Here is a 13,308-nt window from a genome sequence, read left to right on the forward strand (position 1 = left end):
TCCTCTTTCCCATCTGCCAGTCACCACTCCTCATCCAGATCCACTTTTTGCTTACCAGCTCTTACCCCACTTTTCTCCTTTCCCATTTTATACTAAGCTATCTCCCCTCTATCTTTCAGTCCAGATGAAGGGTCTCGACCCAAAACATTGACTGTTCATTTCCCTCCATAGATGTTGCCTTGACCCACTGACGACTTCCAGCAGTTTGTTTCTTTTTGCGCCATGTTCCAGCATCAGAAGTCTCATGTCCAGGACCGAAACAAAGACTGTTCCACGCATCTCACAAAGCTTGACCTATGCACAGCCACTCTTCATTTCTTGATACCTAACCAATTGTTTGCTCATGCCAAAATGTTACATCATGCTCAAGCAACTTTCATCTTCCACTATAACCTGTGACATGGCACCTCACATTTCCATCAACTCCAACCAGCTTGCACCACTTACCCATCCAAAGGGCAACTTACAGAAGCCAAGTCATCTACCAATATAATAGAAGAACAGAAAATGCTGGAAATACTCAGTAGGCCAGGCCTCACTGCAGAAGAGACACTGTTTATGTTTTAGTTCAAAGACCCTTTTTCAGAGCTGGGAAAGGGACAACAGAAATTTAAAGTCGCAGAGAGGGTGGAGGAGAGGGGATGTCTCTGACAGAGTGAATAAACTTTAAACAAGGTTATCTGGTCAATGAAAGCAGAGTGAGAATGCAGACAAAAGAGCATTTACAACATCTGCAGTTCTGTTTTGATTTACAAGACTTATGATTTACTGTCTTATGGATATGGCAGTGTAGGTCAGTTACAGTAATGGAAAGAAGTGCTCTAAATGTAATGAGTGAGGCACTGAGCTTGTGCCTTCAAATACAACTAAAATATCAGAAGTGGTTTCTGTTGTCACTGATTCTTGCCACAGAAGACTATTGAGCAACACTGGTCTGTTGCATGCTGGCTTCACTGTTGAACTACGATTTTAGTACGGCTGGCACTGTTTGGATGTAAATTTGTGTCTCTGGATTGTTAATTCTAATTTTAGCGTTGCTAATTTAGGTTTCACACGACATACCACCTTCATTTTGTCCTGTAGGTAATGCTAAGGTTTGAAAGTAAATTCACAGCCTTGCACAAACTTGGAACTGAGAATCAGGTTGTCAGGTCCAGTGAAGAGTTAGATAAATGAAGGGAAATGAGACTACTGACAGGGCCAGAAAAGCACTTTATTGTTAGTAATGAAGATATCTGATTTAAAGCTCATCAATCACACTGCTGACGTTGAACTCGCACAACAAAAGGCTGGGTCATCCCATCCACGATCACTCACAAGTAGGTTGCAGAAGAGAAAGCATTCTGATTATCAGAATAACTAGGGAGACAGCTGGAAGAACAGGAGCAGGACTTGAAAACAATATTTAAAGAGAAGTTGGATCATTGGGTGTGGCACCAAACTGTGTCCGGGAGTACATTCGGTGCCTGGGGCCTTGTCTCGATATGGTAAAAGTTCAGTTATCCAGAACTTCTCTAACCAAAGCTCCCTGATAACTGGCATTTTAGAGGGGGCATCCAGGCTGACACTATGGCACTGAGGAGAGAGTGCCCAAGCATCCCTGGAGCTGGACATCACTTCTGTCCATTTTCTTGCCTGCTAGCTAATATTGATTGTCAAATCACCAAAACTGTGTCGGCAACTGAATTTCAGTTCCCTTACATAACCCTTTGGTATTGATCACGTGAGAACACATTTAACTCTTGATTAATCATGATATTTGATAAACTAGCACTGTGTTTCGCTCCCCCCCCCCACACCCCCATGGATATGAAATATTTTACTTTTTATGCATAACTTAATAGTGGGGAGTACCTTGCATTATCCTAACTTTTCCCCATGAGATAAGATTATTCTGGGATTTGAGGGACATCCGAGTCCCGCTGGCTGGTTGGGGCTACCAAGGAAAGCTAGAGGCAACCCCTGAACCCATGCTGCTAGAGTACTGCAAGGGTAAGTGACCCTTCAACCTAATTTGCTGGTGTTTACTAAGTGTGGAGCAGAAGCGACCCCCTGTATGCACGTGCTGGGATTTAATGAGAGCCAATGACCCCAGAACCCAGCAGGGTGCAGTTGCTGAGCACAGACTGCACACAATCCAGGTTGGAAGATGGCGAGGCAGCAGAGGTCACCTCTATCTGAGGACCTTGGTGTTGTGCAGTTCCAGGGAAGATTCAGCCTCATGGAATAGATAAACCTGCCAGCCAGGCTTTCAAAGTCAGTAAAAACAGAAAATAGATTATTTTTTAAAAGTCAGCAGTGTCAAAATGAAGGCACAAGCTCAAGCCCTGTGTGTGAGGTCTGTCTGCTGGCTGAATGGGTCCTCCCAAATGTCAGTCCATTAGAAGCAGCGGGGATTGGAACTCCCGATCCTTCATGCGTTCTTCCAGGCCCTGGAAAATAAAGTCAAACACAGCAGGTCACCACACACTTCTTCAGGAGGACTGACACTCACAGGATCAAACCTGGCCATACAGATTTGCTGGTTAGAGGTGCAGACATGTAATAGGGAGATAAACCAGCTGTCCCTCACAACACTCCAGAGCAGACTGCACGGGCAGGTACCACCTGGCCCCTGGCAATTTGTCTGCTCGGCAGAACGCAAGTCAAGTGCACAAACTTATTCCCTCCAGTACTGTGACAAATCCCACGTACGGGCAGCCATTCAGCCTATCATGCTTGAATTGTCAGTGCTTTGAAGAAGCTGCCTTAAGCCCTATCCTTTCTTCAAAGCCCTGAAAGTTCCCCCTTCAAGGATTCATTAAATGCCATTGAATGGTGAGAGAAGATTCTATCATGCTCAATATGGAAATTCCCTGACACTCAGTTTGTATGATTGAGTGGAACATCAGCTCAAAACAGTGAGAAAGTTTTCCCAGTCTTGTTGCAGAGAGACATGAGCTGCTTCATTCACTGAGGAGTTGTCTTTGTGATGGAAGAGAAAGAAACGTAGCACAGCTGAAGATAGCTGTGTTTATGCCCTGAAGAACTTTGCACTGATGTTCTGAGGCTGCGATGGACAACCACCAGCCACAAACATCTTCCTTGTAAAGATGGAACAGTCAGCCCACCATGCCTATGCCGATCAAGCTAACCTAACTAATCTCATCTGTCTGCACGTAGTTTGCATCCTATTGTCTGCCTGTTTATGTTTCAGTGCCTCTTATCAGCTTCTACCACCACTCCCAGCAGGACATTCCAGGCACATAGCACTATCTTAAAAATCTTCCCTTACACGTCTCTGATGTTCAATCTATGCCCTCTCGTGTTTGCCATTTCCACCCTGGGGAAAAGACTCAGCCTTTTCCACACAATCCATTCCTCTCAATTTCATGCACCTTTTGTACCTGTACTGTCACCTTCAGGGATCCTTGTACATGTTTATCAAGATCCCTCTGTTCCCTCGTGAATCCCCAGGGCCCTGCTATTTATTGCATGTATCCTTCCCTTCTCCATCCTCCCAAGATGCTTCACTTCACACTTATCACGATTAAACTCCACTTGCCATCTCTCAGCCCGTTTCACCCACTGATCTCATCTTGTAGCCTATCCTCCTATTGACAATGGCCACCAATTTATGTGGCTCTTAAACATATTTCAAAAATTCTTCCCCCTCTGTTCCCTTTATTCTAACACCTTCCCAATGGATATTCAGCTAACTGAAACCCTCCCTGTCACTACCTACAAATCACTGAAACGTCCCTGCACAATTGTCCCCCAGCTCCCTTTCCCTCCCTGGAGTCCGACAGACTGCCCCAGTGCATGGTGAGATCTTCTGCCCCACAGCCCCAGCCAGCAGATTCTCCCCTTGGCCCCTCAAGGATCCCTCCCTTCCCTAGTTGTCAGGGGCACCCCACCTTCTCTTTTTTATTGGAGATATTAAGCATCTGAATCTGACCATTTTAAAGCCGTGTTGTGACAACAGAGTGTTCCCATGTGTGTCTGTAGCTCACCAACCTGCTTCACTATTCTTTTACAGCCATTAGGACTCGGTGTATCCTGCAGTCCGTGCAGGATTACTTCTATTGGACATGGATCTCCTCCAACAATTCCCACTCCTCTGTGCACCTTAATCCTCTTTTCCTTTCCCACTGCCGACCCTCTCCAAACACGAGTGAGCCTTCCCAGTTCACTGTGGAAGAGTTGGACTCCCAAACGTTAACAGCAGCACTGTCCTTAAACTGAGATTCTTTCTCCACACAGTGTGAGGCACAACTCCAACGAATGGAACATTTCCCCTAGTGCCAGTTGACATTAGTTTTTACCAGGGCTCCTCAGTGTCACATCCGGTCAAATGCTGTCTTAGTGTCACACTCGCTTCTGGAATTCAGCTGTTCATTCCGTGTATAGACCCAGGGTGTAATGAACCTGGATTTGAATGGTCTTGGCAAACTCAAACTGAGCGTGGGTAAGTACTACTTGATTAAGAAAAGAGAATTATGTAGGAATAAGTGATTCAGTCTTTGATCCTGATTTGCAATTCATTAAGATCAAAGCTGATCTTCTGACTCAGTACCATTTCCCAACAGTTTCCACATATCCTGAATTATTGATCCCACATGATTCACCCCGCTCACACCACCAATTTTGCACTGTTTTCTGGGTCTCTCAGTCTCTTGTCACACTGACACTCTTCCCCCACTCCCTCTCTCTCTAGTATTTGCAATTCTCAAATTCACTGGCACCATCTGTGGATTATAGTACAGGAACTGGCCTTTCGGTCCACAATGCTGTGCCGAACCAATTAAATTAGCAATCAAGTGATAACTAAATTAATCTCTACATGACATCCATATCCTTCTATTTTCCACAAAAACCTCTTAAATACCCCTAATGTTTCTGCCTCTATCACCACCCCAGACAATGCATTCCAGGCACCCACCATACTCTGCATAAAAAACTTGTTCCTCACATCTCATAAGATCATAAGACACGGGAGCAGAATCAGGCCATTCAGCCCATTGAGTCTATTCCACCATTCCATCATGGTTGATCCCAGATCCCATTTAACCCCATACACCTGCCTTCTCACCATATCCTTTGATGCCCTGACCCATCAGGAAATGATCAACTTCTGCCTTAAATGTAGTGATGGACTTGGTCTCCACTGCAGTCTGTGGCACAGCATTCCACAGATTCATTACTCTCTGGCTAAAAAAAATTCCTTCTTACCTCTGTTCTAAAATCCTGCAATTTTGAGGCCATGCCCTCTATTTCTGGATACCCCCACCATAGGAAACACTCTCTCCACATCCACCCTATCTAGTCCTTTCAACATTCGGTAGTTTTCAATGAGATTCCCATGCATTCTTCTAAATTCCAGGGGAATCTCATTTGAAATCACCCCCTTTCACCTTAAATGCATGCCCTCTGGAATTGAACATTTCAACCCTGGGAGAAAGATATTGTCTACACTATCTATACTTTTCGTAATCTTATAAACTTCTATCATTATTCCTAGATCCCTCTGTTCTACTGCATTTTTCAATGCCCTACCATTTACCGTGTATGTCCTATTTTGATTAGTCCTACCAAAATGTAGCACCTCACATTTATCAGCATTAAACTCCATCTGCCATCTTTCAGCCCACTCTTCTAACTGGCATAAATCTCTCTGCAAGCTGTGAAAACCTACTTCATTATCCACAACTTCACCTATCTTAGTATAATCTGCATACTTACTAATCCAATTTACCACCCCATCATCCAGATCATTAATGTATATGACAAACAACATTGGACCCAATATAGATCCCTGAGGCACACCACTAGTCACCGGCCTCCAATCTGACAAACAGTTATCCACCACTACTCTCTGGCGTCTCCCATCCAGCCACTGCTGAATCCATTTTACTACTTCATTTTACTATTTAAATGTAATACAATTGGGCACTTACTTCAAATTAAAATTTGGAGGAAGTGCCCAAAGTTACTTAAAATTTTCACCCTTTCTTTTCACAAGGGGGCAGCACAGTGGCACAACTAGCAGACCTGTTACTTCACAGTTTCAGATTCAATCCTTACCTCGGCTGCTCCCAAATACCTGTGGGAGGAAATCCATGTGGTCACAACAAAAACTTCAAACTCCACAGTGATGTGTGACAACATGGCTCAGTTGCTAGTTCTTGCTGTGACCACATGGGTCTCCACCCACAGACATTTTGGCTGGTTGGCTAATTGATCGTTGTAAATTGTCTATCTGTAGCGAGTAGTAGAATTAATTTTTTTAAAATTGACATACAGCACGGAATAGTCTTCAAGCAGGATGCCCAGCAATCCTTGATTTAACTCCAGCCTACTGGCAGATGATGGCTGCGCGACGCCAGTGCACGCGGCCTCTCCGGTGATGAATATCTGTTATCTGTCAAGTAGGGGCAGTGCACAATCCTGATTTGATGGAGACAAATGTGAGTGCACAGTGGAACATCTGGAAAACTTCTGAAATGTCTGCTTTGCTACCACTACTACTGTGTGGTAACCGGAATCTCTGGAGCTGAAAGGCCTCGAAATTCCTCGGCTTTGCGTGTTTCAGCGGCCGGGGAGAGGTCAAAGGGGCTCGGCAGAGGATGGCGCTCAGGAGGCTGTATCAGAGAGTCTGCTCGGAAGCTCGGAGTTTTCGGACGGATGGATTCAGGGTCGGCTGTGGTCCGCTGCTTCCAAGGTATCGGCAAGTTGACGGTGCCTGGAGGTTTATGGCAGGGAGTTTCTCCCTTTTGCCTCTGCTATCGGGGACTCGGGAGTCGATCAACTCAGGGACTTTGAGACTTTTTTTTACTGTGCCTATGGACTGTTCTTCATCAAATTATGGTATTGCTTTGCACTGCTGTAACTATATGTTATAATTATATGATTTTGTCAGTGTTAGTCTTTGGTCTGTTTTGTTTTCTGTGATATCATGCCGGAGAAACATTGTATCATTTCTTAATGCATGTATGCATTTCTAAATGACAATAAAAGAGGACTGAGTGTTCTCATAATCTAATCCCAGGACAATTTACAATGACCATTTAACCTACCAACTGGTACGCCTTTGGACTGTGGGAGGAAACCAGAACACCCGGAGGAAACCCACTTGACCACCTGGAGAACGTACAAACTCCTTACAGGCAGTGGCAGGAATTGAACCCCTGTCACCTGTACTGTGAAGTGCTGTGCTAACCTTTACTCTACTGTGCCACCCAATTTGGGGAGAGGGTGGCTGATGGGAATGTAGTAATTTTTAATAATTAGGATTTATGTAGGAATAATGTAAATGGGTGCTTGATGGTCAACACAGCCAGTGAGCCAAAAGATCCATTTGCATGACGTCTCTCTCTATGACTATCAAGCTGGGTGGCTTTTAAGACAATCCAGAAAAGACCCCTTCCATATCATTTGTCTTGTCCAATATCTTTACAGCTACACTGCGATCTTTTTTCCAATAAAATATTGCCAAAATATTTTTGTATGTGCCTGCTGAACATACAAGTTGAGGATATGCAGAGGTTGAAGCTCTGAAGCATTAGTGGCCGCTGCTCACACCGCAGGGAGCTCTGAGACTGACAGCCGTGTGATGTGATCACAGCACAGTCTGCGTGTCAGACAAGCCAAACCTGACAGACAAATTTTTAGAAGTTTGAGGTAACAAGGAACACACAGGGTGGGATGTACTCTAGATGAATCTTAGTCAGTCTTAGAAAGCTCTAGGAGGCAGATTGTACAGAAAAATAAAAGCCCACAGGAGCCATAGGTCCAAAATTTGCCGAGTGGCCAGCAGCAAAGGATGAGTTGATAGGAGTTTTACGGAGCTCAGTGATGCTTTCGTGATGTACATGAACAACAATGCTCATTGTTATACAGAAACCTATCTCCACCGGTCCTGTACCCATGTTATACAGACAGACCCATCTCTGTCAGTACTGTACATGTGTTATACAGACATACAATCCTGTGCTAAAGTCTTTGATGTATATTTAGCTAGGGTGCCCAAGACTTTTGCACTGTACTGCTGCTTCAAAAAACAAATTTCATGACATATGTGAGTGATGATAAATCTGATTCTGATATTGGTCTCTTGTGGACTGAGAATAATCAATAAACCAATTGTTTGTAATCAAATGACCTTGCCTGGTGTATCAGGGCTGGGTGTGTCTGTACACAAGCCACCCCCTGCCCCTGGCACTCCTTCTCTGCCACTTGTCTCAGTGTCTGCGCAGGTACAGGGTTCTGAGTTGGATGATCAGCCATGATCGTACTGAATGGCGGTGCAGGCTCGCAGGGCCGAATGGCCTAGGCCTGCACCTATCTTCTATGTTTCTATGCCACCCCCTGCTCCTGGCACTCCTTCTCTGCCACTTGTCTCACACCCCTCCTGTGGTACTCCATCCTCACCATCCTCGACACCCTTCATTCCCGCCAGATTTACAAACTCGCTGTCTGCTCCACAAATACAGTACTGAGCAAAAGTCTTAGGCACCCTAGCTATACATATATGCCTAAGGCCTTTGGACAGTACTTCGACATACCTGTCCCCACCAATACTGTACCCTAGTTGTTAAACAAAGATTGCCCATTCCACACCAGTACTGTACCCATGTTATAGGCAGTCCTGTCTCCATCAGTACGGTACCCACAAAGACTGACCTGCCCCCAGAACTGCAGGTGTGTTATACTGGGAGAGACTCCTGGGGCTGGTCAATGATTAAGAAATATTCACAAGTTCAGTGCTGCCTGCACTTCACAATGCTGCTGATGAAAATTGCAAGTTTCTTAACCTACCTCCCCTTCATAAGAGATAAGTGGTGAGATCTCACACACGACGGGGGGATCCTCTGTTTCCTGCAGCCTGCAGAGAACACAAGATTTTCAGCAAGAAAGCCCTTCTGGGTTCAGACACGCCTCAGTTTCTCGCTGGCCTCAGATTTCCTCTCTCATTTGGTTCCGGTGACCCCTGCGCCCATTCAACACCGGAGGAGACTTTTAAAGTCAATCTGCTAAAGCCAGATTGGGGGTCACGGGGCTCAGGGATGGATCTGAACAAAGCTAGTACTCGATGCTGTGGAACAGGGAACATTCCAGCTCCCTTCCTCCGTCGACCACCTACATCTCTGACCGTTGCAGGTTGTTGCTTCTCCCCGATCTGGCTGTGGCTCAGACGTGTTTGCTGTTCAGCTGCTGGGCAGAGGCAGCAACTATAGACTGGCTGCATCCACAAACTGACCTCGGACAGATTCACCACTGGTCTGGCCCACCTGCCACACGCTCCCACAACACAACACATCCAGCAAGGAGCTGGATTCGCAGCTACCCTCCTGGAGAGTTACGATCGGAGCAGAACAGGTTCGAACTAGTACCTTTAGTTTTCAGCTTCATTCTAAAATAGAACCATGAACAAGAAGAGAAAATGGTTTTATAATTTCTCATCCCACCCTAGCCAGATGTTGCTGCCATCTCTGCCCACCCATCCGAGTCTAGCCTAGATTGCTGGGCCCAGATCCCAACTTCTTGCTCAAACCCAGTCGATTCCTTGACCTAGACCCGGCCTCCTCCCCAAGACAACCTGGAGCTACCGAGCCCAAGAGACAGGAGAAAGTTCAACAACTTACTGGCTGAGAACAGGCACACGGTTGTTCTTGTCGTCGAGGAAGTGAGCGCCAGCTTGCACGGCCCAGCGATAGTGCTGCCACAGCAGAGCACGCCGGGCAGTAGAGGGCATGTCTTTGCCACCAGTGCTCTCCGCGTTCTTCAGAGGGGAGAACTCATCCTCCCTCAGCACCTCAAACACAGCAAAATTCCTGAGCAGGAACAGAACCAGGAAAACATCTTTAAACTGTGTGTGTGTGTGTATAGGCGGGCACAGGGCAGGACTATGCAACTTAGTCTACGTCCACACTAGACCGGATAAATCCATAACCGAAGCTTTTTCTCTTCGTTTTAACCCTCCATCCACACTGAAATGGCGTTTTCCTCCCCCGAAAACTGAGCTTTTCTAAAACACTCTCCAGAGTGTGTAAATTTGAAAACACTGATTGTGCAGAGCAGTGTGGATGGGGTAAACGGATACTTTTAAAAATGCCGTCATGATGTGCCGGAACAGATGGCAGCAGCACGGCATTTCATTGTTTTCTTGAACACAACCCCCCACACAACCTAACAATTTCAGAACAGACGGCAATGAGACTGAAGCCAGAAGAGTTAGAAATGTACTCACCAAATACTTTGACCCATAACTTACCGAATAAATAAGTACACTCACTTTGCCTTGTTTCCTGTCCTTGCTTGTATGAAGGTGGTTTACCTATTTATGCAAGTACTTCTCTGACAACAGATGTGTAACAGCCTAATATAACATTGTATGGAAATACAAGATAACGCTGATGCAGACGTTTTATACATTTAACAAGGTGCTTTATTAATGCAACAGAGTTAGTCAGTTTTTCAATGTTCGTCGTCAGCTGGGTCATACTGTCCGTGAACTTCCCGTCGGTTGCCTCCATAGGCTCCAGTATTTGTTTTTTTTAGTTTTAAGTCCTCCTGTGCGAGAGCCAACAGCAATTCCTTTCAAGTTTTTCTAGTCTGTAACTAGACAAATGTGTACCAAGTATACCGTTTCCTCTTCGCTTGTTTTCTGTAGATGTGTCCTGAGCATGCCCAGTAGGAGAAGATTCGCCCAAATATCCGTTCTAATGTGGGCGGAGATATTTTTAAGAGCGCCTGGTGTGGACGCCTGTCGTTTTTACGCAAAACCTGCGTTTTCAAAATTATCCAGTCTAGTGTGGACGTAGCCTTACTGCAGCTATATAGTGAGGGACATCAGTTTACCCATAGTTTAGTTTAGACACAGAGGGCCAAAGTCTTTCCAGGTTTACTGAATCCGGTATTAATATAGTTGCCTCTACTGTCGAGAAAGTACATATATTGGGAGAGCCCCACATTCTGGGCACAAGTATGACCCTGAGCCTCCTGTTGCTTATTAATTTTCCATCACAATCTGAACTTTCTGTTGCGGCCTGCTGCACAAGTACAAAGAGGCCGTAAGTTTGAGAACAGCATCTCATCTTCAATCTGGGCACAGTGACAGCCTCCGTACTCAGGACTGACTTCTGCAACTTCAGGAACCTCACTGGCTACTTTCACCCTTCTCCAGCCTTGGCTGAGTTTTCTCCTCTCCATTCGTACAGCCTGCATTCCACAACACTTCACTTCCCTTCCCTTTCTTTGTATTGCCCTAACTGCCCCGCTAATCACTGCTACTCCAGCCACAGCCCATTACAGACATTCCCTTTGGTTCTCCATCCTCTTCATCGCTCCTGTACTTTCTCTGCAACCTAAAGCCAACTTTTTCAAATTTCCAGCACCTGTGAATTCTTCCCCCCCCCCCCCGATTTCCACTGTCTGTTTATAAATCACAATACCCCCTCCCCCTCTGTGGTCTGTTCTTTGATGTTCCTAACCAGTCGCCTGCTCTTTGGGATATTCTATTACCCAGGGACCCAACCAGCTACAGCAGGAGGAGGAACTGGACTGCCACAGATCTGACTGTACCGTGAGTACGGCTGCAGAAGGGCAGGACGAAGCAGCTGCTGAGGTTTGACCAGACCCTCCCACACAACTTACTTGGAAAACTGGAAAACATCAAAGACAAACTTCTCCATCTTAATGCCATTGGGCTTCTCTGGTTTCACGTAGTTGCCCTCCTCATCAACATAGGGAATCTTCTTCCTAGCCACATGAAGCTTCAGTTTTGGTTCGTACTCTCTGCAGGGAGTAACAGGAGAACATAACGAAGTTAATGCAGAAATAGGAGGCAGAAAGGAAGGAGGAAATTAAAATCAAACTCAGAAGTCCGTGGATTGACAACCCCCAGGACTCTGGTCCCAAGGTTTCTAAGTGATTATCATCTTCTAAAAGTTCCTGGATTCTATAAATCCAACAAATTAGAAAACTATAAATGTAACAGTACTTATCAGGCAAAGAGGGACGAAAACAGCTAAAGTGCTGGAATATATCCTTAAGAAACTGCCCATCACGTCCCCACATCCTCTCCTCCTTCCCTTTCTCCTACAGTCCACTCTCCTCTCCTATCAGATTCCTTCTTCTCTAGCCCTTTACCATTCCTACCCACCTGGCTTCACCCATCACCTTTCAGCAAGCCCCTCAACCACCTTTTTATTCTGGCATCATCTTCCTTCCTTCTCAGACCTGAAGAAGGGTCTTGGCCAAAAGCATCAACTGTTATTTTCATTTCCACAGACTCTGCCTGACCTGCTGAGTTACTCCAGCATTTTGTGTGTATTGCTTTGGATTTCCAGGACCTGTAGACATTCTCATGTTCATGATAGGACAATAAAGTTAGTATGGCTTCATGAGAGAGAAATCAGGTTGGACAAATTTCTTTCAGTTGCCCATGAGGAAACTTTTGGTTGTATTTGGATTTCCAAAGGACGTTCATGGAGATAGCATAGGAATGGGCCCCTCTGGCCCATCTTATCCATGTTGACCATGGTGCCAGTTCACACTAACCTCAGTTGCTTACATTAGGCCCATCTCCCTCTCTACATTCCTATCTGAGCACAGTGGATTCTGGTTAATTGGGACCAGTACATTTTGGCCCAACTAAGCAGCTGCTCCAATTAGCCGAAGTTTCATGGAAATAGTTAAAAAAGACAAACTACATTTAACCGAGTAAAAAATTATGTATTTAAATGAAATTCAGAACAAATTAGAACACTACCAATATTACTCCAGTACTATAGAACTTTATGTTCCTAATAGTTATGGGAGGAACTCATACAGTGTATGCTGCCGTGTTCTTTTGATTGACTGTAACTGAACAAAATCAGCGCAGACACCTAGTGCAGATAAGTCCTGATGAAGGGCCGACTGTTTATTCTTTTCCATCGATGCTGCCTGGCCTGCTGACTTCCTCCAGCATTTTGTGAGTGTTGCTTCAGATAATGGACTGCTTTATTTGCCTTTCTGCATGAAGTAGCGTCATGTCACTGTTTTTTATTCAGTGTCCGATGGCTGAAATAAATAACAGAACACAAGCACACACACTGACGCTATTTAAAAGCACCTTGCTTTAAATGGCGTAGTGTCTAGCGGCTACACAAGTGCACGTGAATAACGCTAACTGGGAATTGTTCCGCAGCAATCTCCTGTCCCACTTCAACAGCATGCTGTCCCAAACAAACAAAGGAAATCGAAGCTACTTTCTCCATTAGTTCTTGTTCTTTAAGAGTTAGTCCAGAAAGGTGGCAGCCCCAATTAAGCGATGGCCCAACGAAC

At 45.3% G+C, this 13,308-nt stretch overlaps 1 protein-coding gene across 1 annotated transcript in view; it reads right to left on the minus strand.

The window, feature by feature from the left end:
- Window positions 1-1,192: 1,192 nt before the first annotated feature.
- LOC134359967 (UDP-N-acetylhexosamine pyrophosphorylase-like protein 1) overlaps window positions 1,193-13,308 on the minus strand; it is a 33,829-nt gene continuing 21,713 nt past the window's right edge. The window contains exons 6-9 of the mRNA XM_063073881.1: window positions 11,635-11,775; window positions 9,624-9,812; window positions 8,797-8,863; window positions 1,193-2,432 (exon numbers count right to left, since the gene is read on the minus strand). Coding sequence (XP_062929951.1) covers window positions 2,373-2,432; window positions 8,797-8,863; window positions 9,624-9,812; window positions 11,635-11,775 — 457 coding nt within the window. The 3' untranslated portion in view covers window positions 1,193-2,372. The remainder of the gene's footprint in view (window positions 2,433-8,796; window positions 8,864-9,623; window positions 9,813-11,634; window positions 11,776-13,308) is intronic.

Source organism: Mobula hypostoma, chromosome 21 (genome assembly GCF_963921235.1).
Source record: "Mobula hypostoma chromosome 21, sMobHyp1.1, whole genome shotgun sequence".
Lineage (NCBI taxonomy): Eukaryota > Metazoa > Chordata > Chondrichthyes > Myliobatiformes > Myliobatidae > Mobula > Mobula hypostoma.